The sequence below is a fragment of the Ranitomeya imitator genome, chromosome 10 (assembly GCF_032444005.1).
Source record: "Ranitomeya imitator isolate aRanImi1 chromosome 10, aRanImi1.pri, whole genome shotgun sequence".
NCBI classification, from domain to species: Eukaryota; Metazoa; Chordata; class Amphibia; order Anura; family Dendrobatidae; genus Ranitomeya; species Ranitomeya imitator.
The window spans coordinates 141,721,479-141,749,169 of record NC_091291.1 but is presented as its reverse complement, the minus strand read 5'-3'; the positions used below and the strand labels follow the sequence as shown (position 1 = coordinate 141,749,169).

Below are 27,691 nucleotides of genomic sequence, written 5' to 3'. Positions count from 1 at the left end.
CCTATCAGATAAGACTGCCGATAACGGACATGCTTTGTGCACAATGCGGACAGTGGCCACACATACATGACGGATGTAACGCTCAGCAATACCACCATCGCACAGAAGCCTAATTATCTCAAACAAGATTTATAGCATTTGTGGACAGGAGAAAGAGCATATGGAATAAACACCGAAGCTTTATAAAGAACTGCTCACAACCTGTGGATAAAAACATGGTGGTCCTCCATTCCGGAGCCCCTCTGTGCACTAGATGGGAAAGTTGCTCACATCTGAATTGCTGCCATGTAATTCCACATTTGCCAGCGAGACAGATCTAGATCCTCTTCAGAAAATAATATGTCCACATGAGATTTATACAGAGTGGATTTATTGCTGTGGATCTGATTGGGAGATCTGCTGCTTCATACAGTTCCAGCATCGTGGATGAGATTTTAAAGATTATTTTCATCTTCATAGGCGGACATGGTCAGAAAGTGCTTGTAGATGCAAACACTTTTGCATTTTGCTTATTAAAAATTTAATCCATTCTTGATATAGACATTTTTCTTTTGTTCAGCTTGTTGCCTTGGAGACCGTCCACCGCTGCTAGGCAGCAGAATATGTGCAGTGCTTACAAGCTCTTTTCCATTGAGCTTATAAGCATCGTTTTGAAGCTGGCCAGGATCACTGGAGCTTGCCATTTCCTTCTTATCCAGGCTAGCTCTAATCTAGAAAACAGCAGTGGTCGGTCTCCAAGGCAACAGTCAGTAAATAGAAGAAAAGTGTTAATATCTCAAGTACGGCTGCAAATTTTTAGAATCAGTAAATTGCAAGAACTTAAGTACAACCCAACAATATCCATTTATAAATATGGGAACAGCTGTGCACGAAATCTGGCAGTGGACCAACCTTCTTGTATGGGGTTAGCGAACACTGGACAGGACCAGTGGACAGCCGCCCGGTAGAATATTTCCCATTTAGGAAGCTTACAAGTCATATATACATTTTGTCTTTCTAAAATAACTTGGTTAAAGCCCAACATTTAGAAAAAGGTTAAATAGGTCAGTGGCTAATGACCAAAGTCAGTTCCAGAAAATGACTTCTCTAGCTATATCGCTTATATACCAGGGACAGAACCACATCCAGGATGCTCTCATCTCCTTCCGTGCAGCCCACAGTCCTGTCCCTATCTATTTTACAACAATGACTTGCACATGAGATAAGACAAATGTGCAGACACAATCCAGTTGGAAGGGAGATGATGGTTAAATATGTATAAGATGATCACATAAAATATTAACATCCAGCTGGTCCAAAGACGGACAAAAGACAGGCAGTGACAATTGTCATGATCCCAATGGCAGGGGATCACAAAAAGGACAAGCACAGATACAAACAAGCTCTAGGGCGATGGAACCTGAGCTGACCGCGACCCTGAACCTAACACACAAATAAAAGTAGCCGGGGAACGTGCCTACGATGATCCTAGACGTCTCGCTCCAGCCGAAGATCTAACTTCCCCTATCAGAAGAAACACAGACCTCTCTTGCCTCCAGAGAAATACCCCACAGCAAATAGCAGCCCCCCACATATAATGACGGTGAAATGAGAGGAAAGCACATACGTAGTATGAAAACAGTTTCAGCAAAATGAGGCCCGCTAAAGCTAGATAGCAGAGGATACAAAAGTGAACTGCGCGGTCAGCGAAAAACCCTTCAAAAAACCATCCTGAAATTACTTGAACTCGTGTGCCAACTCATGGTACATGAAAAGCAATTTCAGCCCACTAGAGCAACCAGCAGCAGAGAATCACATATCTGCAGGCTGGACTAAAAACCAAATTAAGCAAAACACAAAACAGGAAAATCCAAACTTAGCTTGTCCAGAAGGTTCTAGGAGCAGGGAGCAGAGGTAACAAGACACACTGGATACATTGATAACCGGCGAGGAAATGCCAGCAAAGCCAGGTTAAATAGGAAACTCCCATATGCTGATGGAACAGGTGGAACCCAGAAACCCAGGAAAGACAAGTCACCCAGTACCATCAGTAACCACCAGAGGGAGCCCAAAAACAGAACTCACAACAGACAATATACACTAGGTCTTTAAGGTATACTTCTCTTACTAAAGCTATATTCACACAGTATTTTTTATGTGGATTTTGAAGCAGATTTTTGTTTGCTCCGCTCTAAAGCTGGCCGAATCCCCTTGCTTTCCAACAGTAATGCAAAGACAAAAATGCACAGCCTTGGGCACAGTTTGGGCCAGTGTTGCAGCCATGTCACTGGTCCAACCTTACTATCAGGAGCACCACCAGCTAAGTAAGTCGTAAGCCATGAAGTAGCGGAGTTTTTGTTTCTGAAGACAGAAGACGAGAAAACCCCTTTAAGTCAGGGAATGATACCAGCATCTACCTCAGCCATGTCTAAAGCAGGAGCTTGAGCTTGTTCTTGGTTAGTTTGTCAACAACCAATACTTAAGTCAATGCAGGTGAATGGGTTGGTAAGTTCAGGGCACCATGTGCTATTCTTAGATGATTATTTCAAATCAGACTCATCCATAAAACTCATTGGGGACATAAAAAAAAAATCAAAGAAAAATATAGTGCAATATGGACGCTATCCATGTGGCATCAGTTTGTTCCAATGATTACACAGAAAACTGTATTTGACCTTTAAAGGGACACTGTCACCTGAATTTGGAGGGAACAATCTTCAGCCATGGAGGCGGGGTTTGGGGTTTTTGATTCACCCTTTCCTTACCTGCTGGCTGCAATATTGGATTGAAGTTCATTCTCTGTCCTCCGTAGTACATGCCTGTGCAAGGTAATCTTGCCTTGCGCAGGCGAGTACTATGGAGGACAGAGAATGAACTTCAATCCAATATTGCAGCCAGCATGCAGCCAGCGGGTAAGGAAAGGGTGAATCAAAAAACCCCAAACCCCGCCTCCATGGCTGAAGATTGTTCCTTCCAAATTCAGGTGACAGAGTCCCTTTAATTTAATTTTATTAAGATGTAAAAAAAAACCCACAAATTTTATGTGAATGACAACCAGAAGTGATAAATGGCCATACAGAAAGCCATATGGATGAAAAATCATCTTTTTTCTAGATCTTGTCTGAAGAAGGCTTAAGAGTAGGTAATATAAAAAGACAGAGTGGCAGCGGCCAGCTCGGGGGAGGGGAGGGGAGGGGCAGCGGTGGATAGCTCGGGGGAGGGGCAGCGGCGGATAGCTCGGGGGAGGGGCAGTGGCGGGTAGCTCAGCGGAGGAGCAGCAGCTAGCTACAGTAAGGGGCAGCTCAGGGGGAGGGACAGAGCGGCATCAACCAGCTCAGGGGAGGGGCAAGGCAACAGGTGGCCAGGTCGGCGGAGGGGCAGCGCCAGTTTGGGGAAGGGGTAGAGCAGCAGCAGCTTGTGGGAAGGGGCAAAGCAGCAGGTGGTCACACAATCATTCATCACCACCTAATGAGCCAAGTGTTGGAGGACACACAGTCACAATCACCTAATGTACCCAGTCCTGGAGGACACACATGCTCAGTCCCCTCTACCTGATGAGCAGAGTGCTGGAGGACACACATGCTCAATCCCCTCCTCTTAAAGAAACAAGTGATGTAGGACACACGTGCAATCCTCTCCTCCTAATGTACCGAGGGCTAGAGGACACACACGCTCTGTCCCCTCCACCTGATGAGCAGAGTGCTGGAGGACACACATGCTCAGTCACAACATCTAATGTGCCGAGATCTGGAGGACACCCATGCTCAGTCACCACCACCTAATGAGACGAGTGCTGGAGGAGACACATGCTCACTTTCCCATAGCCAAGTCTATATATTGTGATCTGCTGGTTACATGATAACCAATAGAAAAAGCATTCTGCCTGCTTTCCAGGAAGGAAACTAGGGAGTAAAAATTGTGCAATAGGGTTTTATCTGGTGGTAATTGTATAACAGATATAGAGTACTTACTCACCTGGTGGGATTGTGATACACAAAACTTTCTGAGCAATTGAACCAGCTGCTGGAAGCCACAAGTCAAAAAAAACAAAAAGATCTTCAGAAAGGACGCATAGGTGCTTTTTCTGCGCTGCTGGTGAAGTTCCGCGGATAAAAACAGGACAACCAGGATGAAGACATTCACGGTTTTAATATCCACGCATTTCAAAGTTATCCAACTTGATACTGTGGTTGTATACGGAGGAAGACGCTGGATAACTTTGAAACGCGTAGATATTAAAACCGAAAATGGTCTTCATCCTGGGTGTCCTGCTGTCTTGGAAAGGAGCAGAGCCTCTGCATCACTTAGCAATATGGCTAAGAAGATTCCTTCTGAAGGGAAGTAAGAAGGGACAATTCTTTAAGCTGCCAGAGGGGGAAGAAGACTTTCTTGTAGGTCATACCCCAGCAGCACAAAGCAGCAGCTGCATAACAGGAGACATCTGTAAAAAGCTGTAGCTATCTTACCAGCTTTTAAAAGGGGTTCTACAAACAGACAAAATGATTTTGAAAACATCCTAGAATGTTACAAAGAAACAAACGCAGGTATTCCTAACCAGCCCGAAGCCCGATCCTCAGCTGCCACTTCGTTCCCGGACCCTTGTGTTCCTCGGCTTTCCCTAGCAGCAATGACCCCCACATCACAGGCACAATCATTGGCTTCAGATGTGACTTTTTTCATTTGACAGAAGTCTGATATTTATGCAGCGTCAAAACCGCAGTGGCCAGATGTTACAGTATAGTGAATGGGAATTCTAGAAGGATCACCGGCGAAAACTAATATGCGATGTGGGTTTATTAGCCGCAGCATGTCAATTTCTCTTGCGGAGACCCTAGACTCCACAACACGAATTTCAACAATAGAATATATTTGAATGCACTAAATCCGCCTGGTTTAGTGAACACATGCGGATTTACCTGCGTGATTACAACGCAGCGAAAATGTCCAAAGCGCTGCTGCTTCCTGATCGTGGGACCATTACACACCCTAGATATATAGCAGTTGGCACTCAGTAATGTTGTGCGTCATGTAACAGGTATATGAAGGACACCCGTCACCTACCACCTCACCTCAATCGCCCAGCAGTATGCTTTAACACAAAACTCATATATAAAAAAAAAAAATCCTTAAAAAAAAAAAAAAAAAGAGAAGTCTACGCAGTCAGATTTTTAAGACTTCATCTAGACAGCGCGATATAATGAAACCATGTTGTCAGAAAGCATTGTGCGCCATCTGCCTATAAGCATTTATTCATATATCATCAGTGTCTGTAAACACATGATGCCGCTCATCTCACTGGGGATCGCAGGAGCAGGAAGGTTAAATGTTATTTTATCCACCAGTCCTTTCTTCGCACACACTGATTTTCTTAGATCTCTTGTCAATCAGCGGGATTCGCCAACGCAAATCTATCGTGTAGGGTCGGCGTTACTGGCTGTGATGAGGATTTGCTGTACGAACGTCTCAGAATGTCAGCTGTAAATAAACACAGAGCTTTGGACGTTACTGAGCTTCGTATGTTACTGAGCTTCAGACGTTACGGAGCTTCGGATGTTACGGAGCGTCAGCTCACGAGCCGCCTGGCTTGTAACCATGTCATTTTCTGTGGAGCAATGCACCCATTTGCATTCATCTCTGCAGTCTCGGCAGCGAGGCCCCTGGTTCTGTTACCATGGAGACAGAAATCCCTAAAGGTGCCGAAGCCAAAACAAGACCCATCACGGTCTCCCTGCCAAAAAGACAGAATTGATCACAAACCTCCGGACTGGTTTCAGTCTCCCATTACATCACCGGCGTTTACCTCAAAAGACCAGCAACAGCAAAAAAAACCGCATCAAATTCCCGAGAATTTCCATGTAAAGACGCAGACAGATACATAGTAACACTTGTATACTATCAATGCATAAGGAGGTCAGAGGACTAGATGTAGAACATAAAAAGGCAAAAAACAAAAACCTCAGCATTTTATATATAATCCATTATACCTCGTGTTCCCACCTACAAAAATGTTGCTTTTCTTTTTTGGAGGTGTCTGCACCAAAATGAACAGTGACCTATTCTAATTATCATGGTGTTTTGGTGCAGATTTGGTGCAGCCTTTAATGATTTTTCTTAATACAGAACTGCTGAGATTTAACATTTAAAAATACCGGATTACTCACCGGTAATGCTCTTTTATAGAGCCCACGACAGCACCCACGAGAGAGGGGATCCGCCCCTAGGAACAGGAAACCTACAGAGAGATAAAAGGGGCGGCCCCCCCTCGCTCCTCAGTTGTTTTACAGAGAATAGGAGGAACCGCCGCCAGGTTTTTTAGTTAATAGGTTCAGGTATATATACATATATACATATTTACAACTTTATACTATATCCTTCTAATATTTACACCTCACCAAAAAAGCACCACGTGCAACTATATAAGGAAAAGGGAGGGATGTGAATGGGTGCTGTCGTGGGTTCTATAAAAGAGCATTACCGGTGAGTAATCCGGTATTTTCCATTCGCCACGACAGCACCCACGAGAGATTTTCAGAGACTATAAATTGGGTGGGTTAACTGAGTCAAGAACCGAAACCCCAAAGGTAAGATCAGAAGCCGCGGATAGGTCCAATCTATAGTGCCTATAGAAGGTGCCCGGTTAAGCCCAAGTTGCGGCCTTACATATAAGTTCTATTGGCACGTTCGCCCTTTCTGCCCAGGAAGTTGATACGGCCCTTGTGGAATGAGCCCCCACATGCATTGGAGGATCTCTTCCTTTGGTTCTGTAAGCCAACGTTATAGCTTCTCTGATCCAACGAGATAATGTTCCCTTCGTGACTCTGGATCCTTTGGTTCTACCCTGAAAAGACACAAACAGGGCCCTACTCTTCCTCCAGTCCCTAGTTCTCTCTAAATAGGCTAGAATAGTCCTCTTAACATCTAGGGTATGAAGTCTTACTTCCTCTGGAGATGAGTGGTCCTTATAAAAAGTAGGTAATACGATCTCCTGGGATCTATGAAAACTAGTGGCCACCTTAGGTAGGTAACATGGATCTGTTTTCAAAACTATTCTATCAGGTGTTATAGATAGGTATGGAGGATCGATTGACAACGCCTGCAGATCACTCACTCTTCTAGCTGATACCAAAGCTACTAATAATATTGCTTTCAATGAAATGTTCTTCAATGAGGCTGCATGAATAGGCTCAAACGGGCTTTGTGTCAATGCATCCAGGACCAAAGATAGATCCCACACTGGGGCACCTGTGGGATATTTATTGGTTTTGATCGTTCACATGCAGATATAAAACGGGATATCCATCTATCACCTGCGATATCATAACTGAAGAGGGCTCCTAATGCTGAGACCTGAACTTTCAAAGTATTAACTGAAAGTCCCAATTCTAGTCCTTTTTGCAAAAACTCCAGTATTGAAAATATAGGCACCTCTGAAGAAATTTGTGTAGTGTGAAACTGAAGAAATTTTTTCCAGACTCTAAACATAAATTTTGGTGGTAGAAGGCTTTCTACTCTTCATAAGGGTATATATTAATCCACTAGAAAACCCTCTCCTGCTTAGTAATTGCCTCTCAAATTCCAGGCAGTCAAGTTCATGCCCTTCACCTGAGGATGGAAAAACGGACCTTGAGACAGCATGTTGTCGGTCAGAGGCAGAATCCACGGATCTGTCACTGACATGGCTCTGAGCCATGAAAACCATGGCCTCTTGGGCCAAAAGGGGGCTATTAGCAGAACTCCTGCCCCTTCCTCTCTTATCTTCCTTATCACCATGGGCAATAGATTCCATGGTGGAAATGCGTATGCCAGGTCGAATGTCCATGGTACCTGAAGGGCATCTAATATGTCTGGATTGTCCAGCCTGCACAGGGAGGCAAACATCCTGACCTGTCGATTGGATTTTGTTGAGAACAAGTCTATCTGAGGCATGCCCCATCGAGTTGTTATCATTTTGAAAATCTTCCTGTTGAGCATCCATTCCCCCTGATGAAGAGTATGACGACTGAGAAAATCGGCCTGAAAGTTGTCTACCCCTCTTATGTGTACCGCTGACAAGGACAACAGATGACCTTCGGCTAGCCTTATGATGTCTGACGCCACCTCCATAAGAGTGTCTGACCGTGTACCTCCTTGACGGTTTAGATAGGCCACCGCAGAGATGTTGTCGGAGAGGACCCTTGTGTGAGAGCCTCGCAGCTGAGGAAGAAAGTGGAGCAGGGAATAATATACAGCTCTCAATTCTTTTACATTAGAAGAATTACTATACTCTGATCTGGACCAGAGACGCTGGACCATCTGATCTCGAAAATGTGCTCCCCAACCATCAGGACTAGCATCTGTGGTGACTATATTTGACGGAGTGATTACCCACAGGACTCCTTTTGACAGATTTCCCCAATCTAACCACCATGTGAGGGAGTGTACCACTTCTGACGGAAGAAAAACTATCTGATCTAGACATCCCTGATTTTCAATACTCTCCTGTAATATAAATCTTTGCAGCTGCCTGGTATGAAACTGTGCCCACTCAACTGCAGGAATACAAGAAGTTAAAGACCCCAGCAACGACATGGCACTTCTCAAAGTCATACTACGCCTATTGATTGCCAAGTTCACTTTATCAATTATGGAGGTCTTTTTACTATCTGGCAGGCAACATATTTGCTCAACTGAATCTAAAAGGAGGCAAAGGAACTTCTGACATGTAACAGGCCGGAGTCTGGATTTCTCCCAATTAATAATCCAACCAAGAGATTGCAATGAAAAGGCTACCTCTTCCAATCTCTGTTCACACTGTAGGGAGTCCTTTCCTACTATTAGTAGATCATCTAGATACGGGATGACTAGTGTGTCTTTTAACCGCAAAAAAGACATTACTTCCAACAACAATTTCGTGAACACCCTCGGAGCCATAGATCGGCCAAAGGGCATTGCCCTGTACTGCAGATGACAAACCTGACCATCTATTACAACTGCTACTCTAAGAAACTGCTGGTGTAACCGGTGTATAGGCAGATTGTAGTAAGCATCCTTAAGATCCAGTACCACCATGTAACAGTTGGGAAATAAATTTTTAATGGCTGACCGAATGGACTCCATTTTAAAGGCTTTAGGTCTTATGAAGGTGTTTAACTTCCTCAAATTAAATATAGTCCTAAAGGACCCATCAGGCTTAGTTATCAGAAATAAGGGAGAATAAAAGCCCTTTCCTATTTCAGATGGTGGAACTTTTATTAATACTTGTTTGGACAAAAGAGATTTGATTTCAGTTTCCAGCGCTTCTTGCTGCAGCCTGGATTTTAGGGATGTAAGAAGAAAAGAATTCGGAGGTTTCCGGATGAGGTCTAAGGTGAGACCTGACGAAATTAAATTTAAGGCCCATGTATTGGCCGTTATCTCTTTCCATTGTCCAACAAATTGCAGCAATCTACCGCCCACCGGTGGAATAGGGTTCACAGAACTTATCCGCTGGTTTGAAGGGGCGCTTGTTGAACAAATTGCCCTTCTGCCTGAACTCCCTGTTACTCCAGCGGTCTTTAAAGCCTCCTTTCCTTCCAAATGGTGGCTTCCTGAACGCCCTTCTGTAGGAAGGAATAAAGGGATTAGGAAACCCCTTTTTCCTTTCGCCCGCCTTAGTGAGAATGTCATCCAGGACAGCTCCAAAGAGGTACTCACCCTGGCAGGGAATGGCACACAACTTAGCTCTGGATTGGGCGTCTCCCTTCCAGTTCTTTAGCCATAATGCCCGACGGGCCGTATTTGAGAGATTAGCTGATCTCGCTGCCAGGCGGAGAGAGTCTATTGAGGCATCAGATATAAATGCCGCAGCCCCCTTGATCAATGGAATGGAGGCTCGCAACTTCTCCCTGGACACGCCACTTCTGATGTTCTGATCAAGCTGCTCTAGCCAGACCAACATGGATCTACTAGTACATGTAGCAGAGATTGCAGGTTTAAATGCAGTCACACAGGCTTCCCATGATTTTTTGAGAAGCGCATCAGATTTTCTGTCCATTGGGTCGGACAAAGAACCCGCATCCTCTACCGGCAAAGCGGAACGGCGAGCGGTAGATACTACAGGTACCTTAGCCCAGGTGGCCAAGTCCTCATCATCAAAGGGGTAGCGTCTCTTACAGGACACCGGCACAAACCCCTTTTGACCCTTACTCCATTCTTTCTTGACCAGGTCCTTTATAGCCTGGTTCACTGGAAACACATGGCCCTTTCGCTGAGAAAGACCCGCGAACATCACCTCCTGCTGAGTCTGAGGCTCTTTTAATTCAGAAACCCCCATAGTACTCCTTACGGATTTAACTAAGTTATTTATGCCATCAGTGGGAAAGCAGACATAGTCCTCTTCATCTGATGATCCTGATAACTGGGAGACATCTGACTCGACCTCCCCACTTTCTGCCGACGTGTCAGCTTTAGGCGAGGATGCTCTGCTAACTCTCCTCTCCATATTTACAGACGGACTGCTTCGTAACCCCTGAAGCTCCTCCCGAATCATAAGCCGTATCTCACTCATTTTAACGGACTCTTCCTGCCGCAGGGTGTTATCTATACAAGCTTGGCACAATTTTTTGTTACAAGCATCAGGTAAGGGCTCAGTACATATTGCACACTGCACGTGCTTGGTCTTCCCAGTCCTCTTCCCCTACAAATACATAAGGAGAGGACACCAACATAAGCTTTCATGAAGCTAAGTAAAAAAACTCACCCCGAAGTATCTCTATATACCGGGTCTCGGTTCTTTTGTTCGGCCTGGGGTGTGCCACGGGACGACCTCCTCCCTGACTTGTCAGTGGAGTCGCTCACTTTTGCACCACTTCTCTTCCTGACATTCTCACTGGGTACAATTAACTCCTCCATAGGGTGTTCAGAAATCTCCTCATGGGACGACATGTTGTCTCCCTTCCAGACGCACCTCCTACACAGCTGAGCTGTAATTTATAGCGCCAGACTCACACACCCCTTTCTCTCTCTTTTTTTTTTTTTACCAGTGCCGTAGTGTAGCCCAGGGGGGAGGATCGCTCATAAATTTCAATATGGCGGCGCCCCCGGAAGTGAAATCGCGACCCCGGAGATGAGGGAGCGCCGCTGCACTGCGCATGCGCCGGCGTCCCCGCAGCTTGCCGGCCGCTTTACCATTAAGCGCCGACCTCTTCCTGTAAGGCTGCACTGCCCTCGGAGCCCAGGGAGCGCCGCTGCACTGCGCATGCGCCGGCGTCCCTGTCAATTGCCGGCCGCTTCACCCGACCTTCCTGCAAGGCTGCACCACCCCCGGAAGTGACACTGTGCCTTCGGAACCCAGGGAGCGCCGCTGCACTGCACCTGCGCTGGCATCCCTGTTGCTTACCGGCCGCTTTCACCGCCATCAAGGAAACGGAGCGCCGAAATCAGAGGCCCCTTACCTGAGGTACCCTCCTTGGTCACAATCTACAACGAGGGACATTGTTGCTCCATGTTATAGCAGATGAGGGGGGAACCAGCAGGAACCCTCGACTCTGTCCATCCGTCCTGGAGCCCCTGTCTCTCAGCAGAGACGGACAGGCGGCATTCAGGCGGACCTTCCTCTTCTGTAATCCAAAGAGTCTTCTCTGTGGGTTCCCTTCTAGGAACAGGAAACCAACTGAGGAGCGAGGGGGGGCCGCCCCTTTTATCTCTCTGTAGGTTTCCTGTTCCTAGGGGTGGATCCCCTCTCTCGTGGGTGCTGTCGTGGCGAATGGAAAACACAAGTTATGTTTATTATATGCACAATTCTGCACAAAGCAGGCAGAAAACCACGATGAAATACTCCGCCGGGAGTCAAGGACCATAATTCTGTAATAATTGCTTCTGGGGGGAGAATAACAACACACCGTATAGACTAGTAATTGGGCACTGTACAGAGCGGCACACAAGTACCCACCGCGTATAGGCGTAGTATGCGGGTACCTTGTGAACCGCTCAGCCCGCCGTGCCAGGCCGCAGTGTTCTGCAATACACCATGTATATATCTGTATTTCACATCTACACCCCTGCATTAATATAAGACTGTAAAAATGAAAACACTTCTCAGGAAATTAATTCTGACCTTACTGGGTCAGCTAATATATAAATGACAAAAAAAACAACAAAAAACGAACTAGTGCGATATATTCACCACCGTGCCGATATAACCAAATAATTGTAGACTGGCAGCGCAGTCCTGTCACCGGCGGCGTCACTGACTAATTTCCTCCATTCAGTCACAACAATACTGCAGTGTTCCAAGCACAGAGCGAGAGAGGAGGGAAGCTGCTGAAAATAAGACGATATGTACTATTATCTCTGTGCCGTGATTATCCCCCAAATAATTACAGCCATAATGTCATCTGTGACTGAAAATCCAACATATGTACTCATGGGAGGGGTGAACCACATAGATGGATGCAAGTTCACCAGGTTAGGCGATACCCTATAATCCGAGTCCATAATAGCAAAGTATAACATCTGAGAATTTGGATACTTTTTTTTTTTTTTTTATTTACTAAGGGTTCAATCAGACATCCATGATTCTAGCACAATTTTCATGGATTGATGCTCACATCCATTATCATCTATCAGTATGTTCACATCTGAATTTATTGCAGACCAAGTTGTGTGCAAAAAAATATAAACAAATAAAAGCGTATACGTTGTCAATCCCAGTCACAGACTAACAAGCCAACTGAGGTTTATAGGTTCTTGAAAAAAGATAAATAAAAAATAGAGAGCACTTGTACGTCATACTAGCACTGTCACATGTTCGATAGAAGTTTTTAGAAAAACATCTTCTATTGAAACATATTTAGAATTGAGAGTCCTCAGTGGTTGATACCTTTTAATAGCGAACTGAAAAGATGGTAACAAATTGCAGCTTTCGAGACTACACAGGTCTCTTCATCAGGCAAAGACTAAAACAAATTCTGAAGAATCACATATTTATGCACAACATAGTATAGAAAAAAATAAATAAATAAAAAAAGGGAAAAACCATGGATAAGACAGGTGACATGAAGCAGAATTACCATGAGTGATAAACAGTTATGTCCATAAATATTGGTCCAGTTCTTAGATAAGGATTGTTTTATTGGGGTCTGGTTCTGTTGTGATGACCCCTCATAGTCTGAGGGGCAAGTTCCTTAGTTGATGTAAAAAGACATAAATCCATGCGATACATTCATTCCTGCACTAAGTGTGTCAAAGGTCCTTATCGGTTTGTATTCCCAGACTCTTCTGTCTCTCTGAGATTCGAAGCTACCTTTTAACACAAGTAATTTCATGTCCATAATGTTATGATTTGGGAGACAAAAATGTATTGCCACAGGTAGAGCCATTCTTTTTTCTCTTATTGTATGGCGGTGAGAATTCAATTCGTCCAGCGCCTGGAATATTATTATTTGTTTCATCTAATTAAATAAATATATATATCTAGAATATGCATGTCCACGTAGTATATTGCACAGCCCACGTAGTATATTGCCCAGTCACGTAGTATACTGCCCAGCGACGTAGTATACAGCACAGAGCCACGAAGTATATTGCCCAGTCACGTAGTATATAACACTGCCCACACAGTATATAACAATGGCCACGTAATATCTAGCACAGCCCACGGAGTTTATCACACAGCCCACATAGTATATAACACTGCCTATGTAGTATACAGCACAGAGCCACGCGGTATCTAACACAGCCCACGTAGTATACAGCAGTGTGGGCACCATATCCCTGTTAAAAAAAAATAATTAAAATAAAAAATAGTTATATACTCACCCCTGGGATTCACCGAAGCTCCAGCGATAGGCGCGCGGCTGCTGCCATCTTCCAGTCCCAGGATGCATTGCAAAATTACCCAGATGACTAAGGCTATGTTCACACTTTGCGGATTTTGCTGCGGATCCGCAGCAGATTTGACCGCTGCGGATCTGCAGCAGCTTCCCATGAGTTTACAGTACAATGTAAACCTATGGGAAACAAAAAACGCTGTGCACATGCTGCGCAAAAAACCGTGCGGAAACGCAGCGGATTACATTCCGCAGCATGTCACTTCTTTTCTGCGGATTTTCACCTGCTCCAATAGGAAACTGCAGATGAAAATCCACAGAAGAAACCGCAGTAAAAACCGCGATAAATCCGCAGTAAAAACCGCGACGGGTTTTCACTGCGGATTTTGGAATTCTGCTGCGGAAAAATCCGCAGTGGAATCCGCAAAGTGTGAACTTAGCCTTAGCGGTCTCGCGAGACTGCTAAGTCTTCTGGGTAATTTCGCAATGCATCGCTGGGAACAGAAGATGTCGGCAGGCGCGAGCGGCTCGGTGGACTACGGAGGGTGAGTATAGCAGTTTTTTTTTTTTTTTATTATTTTTAACATTACATTTTTTGTACTATTGATGCCGCATAGGCAGCATCAATAGTAAAAGGTTGGGGACACACAGGGTTAATTGCGGCGGTAATGGAGTGCGTTACCCACGGCATAACGCGGTCCGTTACCGCCGGCATTAACCCTGTGTGAGCGGTGACCGGAGGGGAGTATGCGGGCGCCGGGCACTGACTGCGGGAAGTGCCCGTCACTGATTGGTCGTGGCTGTTTTGCTGCGACCAATCAGCGACTTGGATTTCCATGACAGACAGACGGAGGTGACCCTTAAGGTACCGTCACACTTAGCGACGCTGCAGCGATACCGACAACGATCCGGATCGCTGCAGCGTCGCTGTTTGGTCACTGGAGAGCTGTCACACAGACAGCTCTCCAGCGACCAACGATCCCGAGGTCCCCGGTAACCAGGGTAAACATCGGGTAACTAAGCGCAGGGCCGCGGTGACGTCACCGCTCTGCTTTCCGGCCGCTGTGCTCACAGCCAGACCAGAGAAGCAGAGCGCCGAGGAAAGACAGCGGTAGGTAAGTATGTAGCGTTTGTTTTTTTACTTTTAGGATGGTAACCAGGTAAACATCGGGTTACTAAGCGCGGCCCTGCGCTTAGTTACCCGATGTTTACCCTGGTTACCAGCGAAGACATTGCTGAATCGGTGTCACACACGCCGATTCAGCGATGTCTGCGGGGAGTCCAGCGACGAAACAAAGTTCTGGACTTTCTTCCCCGACCAGCGACAGCACAGCAGGGGCCTGATCGCTGCTGCCTGTCACACTGGACGATATCGCTAGCGAGGACGCTGCAACGTCACGGATCGCTAGCGATATCGTCTAGTGTGACGGTACCTTTAGACAATTAGATAATAGAAGAGAGAGAGAGAGAGAGAGAGAGAGAGAGAGAGAGAGAGAGAGAGAGAGAGAGAGAGAGAGAGAGAGAGAGAGAGAGAGAGAGAGAGAGAGAGAGAGAGAGAGAGAGAGAGAGAGAGAGAGAGAGATAATTATTACACATTTTTATAGCGCCATTTATTCCATGGTGCTTTACATGTGAATACGGGGCAAATATAGACAAATACATTAAACATGAGCAAAAAACAAGGCACTCGGGTACATAAGGAGGGAGGACCCTGCCCACGAGGGCTCACAGTCTGCAGGGGATGGGTGAGGATACACTAGGATAGTGTAGAGCTGGTTGTGCGGTGGTTCAGTAAGTTCAGGATCACTGCAGGCTGTAGGCTTGTCGGAAGAGGTGGGTCTTCAGGTTATTTTTGAAGGTTTCTATGGTAGGCGAGAGTCTGATGTGTTGGGGTAGAGAGTTCCAGAGTATGGGGGAAGCACGGGAGAAGTCTTGGATGCGGTTGTGGGAAGAAGAGATGAGAGGGGAGTAGAGAAGGAGATCTTGTGAGGATCGGAGGTTGCGTGTAGGTAAGTACCGGGAGACCATGTCACAGATGTATGGAGGAGACAGGTTGTGGATGGCTTTGTATGTCATTGTGAGGGTTTTGAACTGGAGTCTCTGGGCAATAGGAAGCCAGTGAAGGGCTTGGCATAGGGGAACGGCCAGGGAATAGCGGGGAGACAAGAAGATTAGTCAGGCAGCAGAGTGTAGGATGGATTGGAGTGGTGCCAGAGTGCTAGAGGGGAGGCCAGAGAGGAGGAGGTTGCAGTAGTCGAGGCGGGAGATGAGAAGGGCATGCACTAGTGCTTTTGTGGTGTCGCGGTCAAGGAATGCGCGGATCCGAGAAATATTTTTTAGTTTGAAACGGCAGGAGGAGGCAAGAGCTTGGATATATGGCTTGAAAGAGAGGGAGGGCAGAGTCGAGGATCACCCCGAGGCACCGGGCGTGTGGGACTGGGGAAAGTGAGCAGCCATTGACATTGATTGATAGGTCTGGTGGAGGGGTAGAGTGAGATGGGGGAAAGATGAATTCTGTTTTGTCCATGTTCAGTTGTAGAAAGCGAGCAGAAAAGAAGGCTAAAATAGCAGACAGACAGTGCGGGATTTTGGCAAGTAAGGAGGTGAGGTCAGGAATGGATAGGTAGATCTGCGTGTCATCGGCGTAGAGATGGTACTGCATACCGTGGGATTCTAGAAGCTGTCCCAGGCCGAAGGTGTAGATGGAGAAGAGTAGGGGTCCTAGGACTGAGCCTTGATGAGCACCGACGGACAAGGGGCGAAGTGAGGAGGTGGTGTGGGGGAGGGAGACACTGAATGTTCTGTCTGTTAGATAGGACGAGATCCACGATAGGGCCAAGTCTGTGATGCCAAGAGATGGAGAGAATCTGTAACAGGAGGGAATGGTACACCGTGTCGAAGGCAGAAGACAGGTCCAGGAAGAGGACAGAGTAGTGTCGCTTGCTCCTGTTATCAGTCAGTCATTGTACAGGAGGAGGAGGTGAGCTGTGACATCACCTATTGTGAATGGTGGATCCTGTGTTATCTACTGTATATAGAGGTGTTATCAGTCATTGTACAGGAGGAGGTGAGCTGTGACATCCCCTATTGTGGATGGTGGATACTGTGTTATCTACTGTATATAGAGGTGTTATCAGTCATTGTACAGGGGGAGGAGGTGAGCTGTGACATCACCTATTGTGGATGGTGGATACTGTGTTATCTACTGTATATAGAGGTGTTATCAGTCATTGTACAGGAGGAGGAGGTGAGCTGTGACATCACCTATTGTGAATGGTGGCTATGTATATAGAGAGGTTACTGGTTATTATAATTCAGCCCCTGATAATGAGTTTTCTGAAAACTTCCTGAAATTAAGTAGGAGTGTAATAAAGCCCCAGTGGCCAGTGTGAAAATTACAAGATTTCTATATTTTAGTTTTTGTTTATAAAGATCGTGATTTTGAAAAAAAACAAGACAACAACATTGACAAAATAAAAAAAAAATGTATATGCATAACACAAAAACTTACTTTAATCAACAGTTCATTTTCAGATGACACAATCCCTTTGAATTACATTGGTTAAAAGGACAGAATATCGACCAAAAATATATTTGTCTCTGAAATGTAAAGTGCTGCAGAATATGTTGGCGCTATAGACATAATTATTAGTCAGTATGTAGTTATAGGGAAAACACAGCTGTGCCAAAACCAGATAAGAAGCCATGGATTGAGGTCATAAGACAACAGCAGAAAAACGAACTAGAACAGGGGGGATACAGGCAATGTAGCAGACATGAAGAATGACGAAGCATGAATCAAGTGACAGCTTGAGGTGTCTTGTATGGACGAAACTAGGATGCTGCAGCCGATCAGCAGCTGCTGACTATCATCAGTGGTCACATGATGTCACCTGCAGGACTTTATCCCAGGACACTAGCAGGGCGCACAGACCTGAAGATGGAGGAGCTGTCCCTGTCCATGACGTGAGCATATCCTTGGGCCTATCAAGTTTAAACTTTTAAAGTTATCTTTAAGGGTAAGATCACACTAGGCATTGTTTTCATTGTTTTTCTGCAGCAAAAGCTGATCCCTACACCTGTTTTTTTGCTGCGTTTTTGGCACCCTAGATTTGTTTCTTGTGCATGATAACGTTTAGTGGAAACAAAAAGTCCTATTCTACAGAATCAGGTTTTGGCACAAAACAACACAGCAAAACCTGATACCTGCGGATTTTCAGCATTTTTTCACCACCCATTCAGGTCAATGTGTGAAAAATGGTTAAAAAAAACCGCAGAAAGAAAAACATGAAAGTAGTGACGTGCTCTATTGGGCAAAAAAAAAAAAAAAAAATGCATAGCACAAAATACTGATGACAAAAAAAATATGTGTGTGCATGATATTTCTGGATTCTCAGACATTACTAGTACTGTAAAACGCAGCTGAAAATTGCATGAAATAAAGGATTAAAAAACGGCTAGTGTGAATTTACCCTTAAAGTTATATAAAGAGACAACTGAACCAAATAATGTAATTGGTAAGGCTTGGTTCACAACTGAGCACAGAATTCGGGTCTTCTGTTCCATTTAAAAATCAAGAAAACAAAACTCTTGAAAAAAAAAAATGTCCTGTAATATGTGCACCCCAAAGGTGCCAGGTGGACCCCGATAACTATACTTGAACTAAGGTGTGAATATAGCAGGGTATAGTGCATGGATGAAGCTTCTTATTACGGTATGCGAGTTATAGGAGCACGATGGCATATTTTACATGATGGCATCTCTCTCCTGTGCGGTGTGCAAGTCTATTTGGTGCTGTGAATACAAGTGTATAGTTTAAGATCCCTTCTCCCTTGAAAACTTTTAAAAGCCCCTTTAGGCTATGTTCACACATTGCGTTTTTGCTAAACTGTGCAAACTAAATCTGCGTTTTACAGTACCAGCAATAGTTACGATATTTCAGAAGTAACATGCACACACAATTTTTTCCTGAGTGAATTGTAAAAGTGCTGTGTTTTTAAAAACAGTACGATGTCAATTCTTTCAGTGTTTTTTTCCACCCCATTAGAAAGCAATGAGTAAGTGTAAAAATGATGCTATAATTTTTTGTTGAAAAACAAACAAAAAAAAAAACCGCAGGTGCAGCAGGATGTGAAACTCATTTTTCTGATTTTTTCAAGTTTAAACCACAATGTCTTGATCTTCTTACATTGGCATGGCTGTTAGTATTAGCATAGTTAAAATAAAGGGATTCTGTTACGTGAAAAAAAAAAAAGATGCTATTATAACCTGCAGATATGGGGTTAATCTGCAAGGTAATGGCGTTCTGACTTACAAGACAATCCCCTAAAAACAAACAGTTTTAATTATATACCGTAGTTAGAAGACAACCCCAAACAAAACAAAAAAATATATAATCCTAATGATAAATAGCAGCAATTGGTTACAATATCCAAACTATGAAGTAAACTGACAATAGTTGATGATATCTCAAAGTCTCAAAGTGTGGGTGAAAAGGAGATTGTGGTTATGATTATTATGAGGGATTGTCTGCATGAAAGGGGCTGACCACTAAAACACTACTATGGTGTCTGCCTGACTCTAGAGACTGGTACCCTAGATATACGCAAATGCCCTAAATACTAATGTGTCCCATCTCCTTATAGCTGCTCATAATCAGACATATCAAAACAGGGATAAATTCTATGAATATAAGCGTGGATAATCCACCAGTCAGTATTGCTACATAGACAGACATCAAATATTCACATAACACGTGCCCATTTTGTCCAAAGGTCCACATATGATAAAAGTTATACTACTTCCTTAAAAAAACAACAACAAAAAAACAAACAAAAACCTCCTTTTAATATCGTTCTGAACCTGTCCGTCACCTGAACTTTGAGCCCCGCTGACGGGAGGAAATTGACTTTACTCCCCTCGCAGCGTCTCGGCTTCAGTCACAGGGGTGGCGCCAGTGGGTGAAACCAAGCCCCAGCACTGACTGACAGCCGGTCCAAATGATGAGTGAGCTGTCAGTCAGTGCCCTCTATATACTGAGTGGTGACAGAATCCGCGACAGCACCACTCCTATGACTGAAAACCGAGGCTGCCAGCGAGGGGGATAGAAAGTTAATTTCTTCCTGGCATCGGGGCTCTAAGTGCGGGCACAGGGCAGGATCAGAATGCTATAAACCTGCAGATTAACCCCGTATCTGTAGACTAAGTGTTTTTTTTATTAGACATATTCCCTTTAAATTAGTAATATGTTAAGTAAACAATGCCCAACCAATTTGTGAAAGTGAACAAAGCTTGACCAACTCAATGCCCTACACATCCGGCAAAATTATTTTAGAACTGGCGCCCATGTAACGGTGACTAATGCTCTTTGCAAGGAATATATATTTTTAATATTTGTCTGTGATTTCTGTAACATCACAGACATTTTCTAACAATGGCCTGTGCCCAGGGCATTGGGTGTACACCCTACAACACTGTGTCTGTCGCTCTCTATATTGTTACCAGCCTCCGGGTCTGATAATAACACTGTGCATTTTTTCCCTCACACATTAGCAACCAACGTGGCGCCCCCTGTTGTCTACTGACACCACATAAACAATCATTGATGGAACATTACGACGACGTCATTGTGTTAGGATTGCAGCACACAGATAGAAGAGACATTTATATGCATTTTATGCTACTTTTCGGCTATCGTCTGCAAATCCAATACTGTGAGACGAATCCCTTTACATCAGTCTATTGTATGGTCTAATTATTCAGCCCTTAGAACAATACGAAATGAAAGAATTTCACTCACCTCCTTCCTTGAACGTTATCATGAGTTTTCCCACAATGCACCCGCTTCCCATTCACAGACCATCACAGGGTTGCCATGTTAATGTAGTTTCCATAGTAACGAGGATCCAGTGTTCCGCCGGGTGAGAAATAGTCCTGAGTGGAGGTAAAATACATACGTTCTATGTGCTGTATAAATAGAGATGTGGCATGATCCACATATCAGCACATCGGGTGCTGGGGACAGATCCAAGTAAACATGGTTTATTAGGAAGATGGAGACATTTACCTTTTTTTTTTAACCCCTTCATGACCCAGCCTATTTTGACCTTAATGACCTGGCCGTTTCTTGCAATTCTGACCAGTGTCCCTTAATGAGGTAATAACTCAGGAATGCTTCAACGGATCCTAGCGGTTCTGAGAATGTTTTTTCGTGACATATTGGGCTGCGTGTTAGCGGTAAATTTAGGTCAATAATTTTTGCGTTTATTTGTGAAAAAATTGAAATCTGGCTAAAATTTTGAAAATTTCGCAATTTTCAAATTTTGAATTTTTATTCTGTTAAACCAGAGAGATATGTGACACAAAATAGTTAATAAATAACATTTCCCACACGTCTACTTTACATTTTTTGCTAGGAAGTTATAAGGGTTAAAATTTGACCGGCGATTTCTCATTTTTACAACGAAATTTACAAAACCATTTTTTTTTAGGGACCACCTCACATTTGAAGTCAGTTTGAGGGGTCTATATGGCTGAAAATACCCAAAAGTGACACCATTCTAAAAACTGCACCCCTCAAGGTACTCAAAACCACATTCAAGAAGTTTATTAACCCTTCAGATGCTTCACAGCAGCAGAAGCAACATGGAAGGAAAAAATGAACATTTAACTTTTTAGTCACAAAAATGATGTTTTAGCAACAATTTTTTTTATTTTCCCCAAGGGTAAAAAGAGAAATTGGACCCCAAACGTTATTGTACAATTTGCCTTAGTACGCCGATACCCCATATGTAGGGGGGGAACGACTGTCTGGGCGCACGGCAGGGCTTGGAAGGGAAGGAGCGCCATTTGACTTTTTCAATGAAAAATTGGCTCCACTCTTTAGCGGACACCATGTCACGTTTGGAGAGCCCCCGTGTGCCTAAACATTGGAGCTCCCCCACAAATGACCCCATTTTGGAAACTAGACCCCCCAAGGAGTTTATCTAGATGCATAGTGAGCACTTTGAACCCCCAGGTGCTTCACAAATTGATCCGTAAAAATGAAAAAGCACTTTTTTTTTTTTTTTCACAAAAAAATTCTTTTAGCCTCAATTTTTTCATTTTCACATTGGTAACAGGATAAAATGGATCCTAAAATGTGTTGGGCAATTTCCCCTGAGTGCAATGATACCTCACATGTGGGGGTAAACCACTGTTTGTGCACACAGCAAGGCTCAGAAGGGAAGGAGCGCCATTTGACTTTTGAATGAAAAATTTGCTCCAATCGTTAGCGGACACCATGTCGCATTTGGAGAGCCCCTGTGTGCCTAAACATTGGAGCTCCCCACAAGTGACCCCATTTTGGAAACTGGACCCCCCAAGGAACTTATCTAGATGTGCGGTGACCACTTTAAACCCCCAAGTGCTTCACAGAAGTTTATAACGCAGAGCCGTGAAAATAAAAAATCATGTTTCTTTCCTCAAAAATGATCTTTTAGTAAGCAATTTTTTATTTTCACAAGGGTAACAGGAGAAGTGGACCCCAATATTTGTTGATGAGTTTGTTCCAGAGTACACTGATACCCCATATGTGGGGGTAAACCACTGTTTGGGTGCACGTCAGGGCTCGGAAGGGAGGGAGCACCATTTGACTTTTTGAACGCAAGATTGATTCCTGCCAATGGTGGCGCCATGTTGCGTTTGGAGAGCCCTGATGTGCCTAAACAGTGGAAACCCCTCAATTGTAACTCCAACAGTAACCCCAACACATCCCTAACCCTAGTCCCAACTGTAGCCATAACCCTAATCACAACCCTAACCCCAACACACCCCTAACCACAACCCTAACCCCAACACACCCGTAACCCCAATCCCAACCCTAACCCTAATCCCAACCTTAACCCCAACACACCCCTAACCCTAACCATAACCCTAACCACAAGCCTAATCTTAACCCTATTTCCAACCCAAGCCCTAAGGCTATGTGCCCACGATGCGGATTCGTGTGAGATTTTTCCGCACGAATTTTGAAAAATCTACAGGTAAAAGGCACTGCGTTTTACCTGCGGATTTACCGTGGATTTGCAGTGTTTTTTTGTGCGGATTTCACCTGCGGATTCCTATTGAGGAACAGGTGTAAAACGCTGCGGAATCCGCACAAAGAATTGACATGCTGCGGAAAATACAACGCAGCGTTTCCGCGCCCGCCATTTTGAAGATGGCAGCGCCCATGGAGAAGACGGACACCGGGAGGCTCGGTAAGTATGAGGGGGGGGGGGGGAATCGGAGCACGGGGGGGGGTGGTGAGATCGGAGCACGGGGGGAGCAGACAGGACGACGGAGGAGAGCGGAGCACAGGACGGAGGACTGGGGAGGAGACCGGTGGCGGTGGGGGGCAGATCAGGGCTTCCAGCCATGGCCGATGATATTGCAGCATCGGCCATGGCTGGATTGTAATATTTCACCAGTTCTCATAGGTGAAATATTACAAATCGCTCTGATTGGCTGTTGAAAGTGAAACTGCCAATCAGAGCGATCGTAGCTCTTTATGAGTAAATTCCCTGCCTAACCAGTCCTGTATAACATTTTTCTGTACAAATGAGGTTTAACCCCTTCACCCTGAAGCTCGTTTTCACCTTCCTTACCAGGCCAATTTTTTTTCAATACTGACCACTGTCACTTTATGAGTTCACAACTCTGGAACGCTGCAACGGATCCCACTGATTCTGAGATTGCTTTTTTTTTGTGACATATTGTACTTCATTATAGTGGTAACATTTCTTTGATATGACTTAATTTATTAGTGGAAAAAATTGGAAACTTGGCGAAAAGTTTGCAATTTTCAAACTTTTAATCAAGGTGCTCAAAAGCACATTATAGTTAATTAACCCTTCAGGTGCTTCACAGGAATTAAAGGGAATCTGTCACCCCCAAAATTGTGGGTGAGGTAAGTCCACCGGCATCAGGGGCTTATCTACAGCATTCTGTAGATAAGCCTCCGATGTATCCTAAAAGATGAGAAAGAGAGGTTATATTATACTCACCCAGGGGCGGTCCCGCTGCTGGTCCGGGGCCTCCCATCTTCATCAGATGACGTCCTCTTCTGGTCTTCACGCTGCGGCTCCTGTGCAGGCGTACTTTTCCCTGTTGAGGGCAGAGCAAAGTACTGCAGTGCGCAGGCACCGGGCCTCTCTGACCTTTCCCGGCGCCTGCGTATTGCACTACTTTGCTCTGCCCTCAACAGGGAGATAAAGTACGCCTGCGCCGGAGCGTGAAGACCAGAAGAGGACGTCATCTGATGAAGATAGGAGGCCCCGGACCGGCAGCGGGATCGCCCTTGGGTGAGTATAATATAACCTCTTATTCTCATCTTTTAGGATACATCGGAGGCTTATCTACAGCATTACAGAATGCTGTGGATAAGCCCCTGATGTCGGTGGGCTTATCTAACCCGCGATTTTGGGGGTGACAGATTCCCTTTAATGGAATGTGGAAGGAAAAAATAAACATTTAACTTTTTTTCATAAAAATGTTAATTTAGACCTTTTTTTTTTTTTTACTTTCACAAGGGTAACAGAAGAAAATGGACCCTACAATATGTTGAGCAATTTCTCCTGAGTACGCGGATACCAAATATGTTAAGATAAACTACTGTATGGGCGCATGGCAGGGCTTGGAAGGGAAGGAGCATCATTTGACTTTTTGAATGCAAAATTTTCTGGAATAATTGGCATACCCATGTTGCGTTTGGAGAGCCCTTGCTGTGCTGAAACTATGCAAATCCTCCACCAGTGACACCATTTTAGAAACTAGACCCTCCCCCGGGAACTTATATAGATGTGTGGTGATCACCTTGAACCCCCAACTACTTCACAAACATTTATAACATTGAGCAGTGAAAAACCAAAAATGACATTTTATACCATAAAGAAAAAAAATGTAGCCCCAAATTTTGCATTTTCACAAGGTTAACAGGAGGAAATGGACCCCAAAATTTGTTGTGCAATTTCTCCTGAGTTCACCGATACCCCATATGTGGTCGAAAACTACTTTTGAGGCTCGTTCAGTACGATTAAAGCGATACCACATTTAGATCGTTTTATAGAAAAAATTGTTTTTGCATCACTTTATTCTGACAGTTATACGCTTTTTATTGTTCTGCTGATGGAGCTGTATGGTGGCTTGTTTTTTTGTGGAACAAGATGACATTTTCAGAGGTAGCATTTTTATTCACATTGTGTTTTTGATGTTGTTTTATTGCACTTATTGTTCGGCGGTATGAAGATAAAGCATAGTTTTTTGCCTTGTTTATTTTACTGTTTTCACTAAAGGAGTTAACTCGTGGGACAGTTTTATAGGTCGGGTTGTTCCAGACAATGGGGATACCAAATGTGTACTTTTATTGTTCTTTTTACATAAATGTATTTATTGGATTAATGTTTTTTTCATTTTTTGTTCTTTATTTGGCGTTTATTTATTTTTTAAACATTTTAACAATTTTTTTTTTCATAATTGTCCCATTACTATACAGTGACATATAGCTGACCTTGCAGCCAGAAGTCACCAAGGGGACAATCAGTACAAAGGGAGCTCACTCCCTGTGCGATACTTCTCAATGTCGCTGTCACTTTTGGCATCAGAGGGGTTAAACGTCTACAATCGGTGCTAGCAAAAAATCGTGGGTGTGGCTGCAGGGTGCCAGCTCTCACATACAGCTGACACCCGCACATGGTCGCAGCGGCGCTCGGCGTGAGCCCTCATGATGCCGTACATGTACAGCGCCTATTGGAAAGGGGTTAAAAAAAAAAACAAAACAAAAAAAAAAACATTTATATTGTCCCCGTTTGCCATGGTAATGAGTGCTTTGACTAGTAAATGGGGAATTACTTTCAACAGACTAGTCAGCCCTCTTTCCATATTATGCCTCTGTGGTTGTGATAACAAAATTAACACGAGTGGCGTCATCACCACTCATGCGTGCCGCTCATTCCGAAAGTGTCGCTGCGACTCTGAAGTCGGGTGTACGCTTTTCAGCTTCAGAATTGCGCACTGCGCATGACTGGAAGCAGTCTTCTGGACATGGGTGCCTCTGAAGCCGGGAAACAAACACCGGGCTTCAGAGATGCAGTGAGCCTGATGGAATGAGCGGCGCACATGTGCTAGATTTGCATTAAAGGGACACTGTCACCTGAGTTTGGAGGGAACAATCTTCAGCCATGGAGGCGGGGTTTTTGGGTGTTTGATTCACCCTTTCCTTACCCGCTGGCTGCAATATTAAAGTTCATTCTCTGTCCTCCATAGTACACGCCTGCGCAAGGTAATCTTACCTTGCACAGGCATGTACTATGGAGGACAGAGAATAAACTTCAATCAAATATTGCAGCCAGCATGCAGCCAGCGGGTAAGGAAAGGGTGAATCAAACACCCAAAAACCCCGCCTCCATGGCTGAAGATTGTTCCCTCCAAATTCAGGTGACAGTGTCCCTTTAAGGCTACGTTTACACGTTGTATTTTTGCTGCGTTTTTTTTCTGCAGGCAAAACCTGCTCTCCTGGAAGTAAAGAAGCTGCTTACAAAAAAGGAGGTTTTGCATTTTTATCAGTTACATTTAGTGCATAAAAAATCATGATGCAACGAAGGTTTTTGAATTAAAAACGCAGCAAAACCTGATACCTACGTTTTTTGCACTTCCTCATTGTTTGTGTGTGTGAAAAACTGCTACAAGAAGTGACAACTGTCTGCAGAAGTTTTCTAATTCAGTCAGGGAAAAAAACAAAAAATGTGTGCAGGAGATTTCTGAAATCTCAGACTTTGCTGTTTAAAATTTGCATAAAAAAAAGCTGCAAATGTGTGAACATGGCCCAAACTGCTCACATGGTGTGTCCCAAAGAGGCGGATGATTTGTGGCCATAAGGCAGAAGATCCGGGAACAGAGTAGACCAGGTACGGACTGGGGCTGAAATTCAGTCCTGACACTTGAAATCACACAGGCCCATGTTGTCCTCGTGCCCAGATGGGATATATTACTAATATTACCCTGGATGGAAGAAAGCAAGATTTTTTACAAGACCAATATGTCTAATGATACCGGTGGCTGCTGGGGTAAGTGACGGAGTCAGCGACTTTGTGCTCCATCACAACTCTTAACAGTATGGGGGTCTTGAGAACACGGATTCTATTAACAACGTAGCAGACAAGGCAGCCCACGACCAGACCGGCCCTTCTGGCATTTGCCAGTCCGGCCCTGGAGTAGAGGCCCCATTACCGACACATCTGTGAGGCGAACAGACACAACAGCCTCTTCCCACCCCACAATGTACGGCGACATTAGCGACTTTGTGCTCCCTCACAGTATGGGTGTCCTCAGAACACCGATTCTGGTAACAACATAGCAGACAAGGCAGCCCATGACCAGACTGGCCCTTCTGGCATTTGCCAGTCCGGCCCTGGAGTAGAGGCCCCATTACCGACACATCTGTGAGGCGAACAGGCACAACAGCCCCTTCCCACCCCACAATGTACGGCGACATTAAGTCAGCGACTTTGTGCTCCCTCACAACTGTTAACAGTATGGGTGTCCTCAGAACACCATAGTTACATAGTTAGTAAGGCCAAAAAAAGACATTTGTCCATCCAGTTCAGCCTATATTCCATCATAATAAAGATTCTGGCAACACCAGATAAACACCGATTCTGGCAACAACGTAGCAGACAATGCCCCATGATCCCAGTCCGACCCTGGAGAAGAGGCCCCAATACCGACACATCTGTCCGAGGCGAACAGGCACAACAGCCCCTTCCCACCCCACAATGTACGGCGACATTAAGTCAGCGACTTTGTGCTCCCTCACAACTGTTAACAGTATGGGTGTCCTCAGAACACCGATTCTGGTAACAACGTAGCAGACAATGCCCCATGACCCCAGTCCGACCCTGGAGAAGAGG

The 27,691-nt window shown here is 44.6% G+C and overlaps 1 protein-coding gene across 7 annotated transcripts in view; it reads right to left on the bottom strand.

Annotated features, from left to right (window-relative positions):
- FEZ1 (fasciculation and elongation protein zeta 1) overlaps positions 1–27,691 on the bottom strand; it is a 68,706-nt gene that overhangs the window by 40,433 nt on the left and 582 nt on the right. For 4 of the 7 annotated variants that reach the window (XM_069741546.1, XM_069741544.1, XM_069741547.1 and 1 more), the window contains exon 2: positions 20,566–20,699. In XM_069741546.1, coding sequence (XP_069597647.1) covers positions 20,566–20,617 — 52 coding nt within the window. In that variant the 5' untranslated portion in view covers positions 20,618–20,699. Of the gene's footprint in view, positions 1–11,390; positions 11,581–20,565; positions 20,701–27,691 lie in introns of those variants that run through there. The other 3 variants (XM_069741551.1, XM_069741552.1, XM_069741550.1) reach the window with 2 other exon arrangements.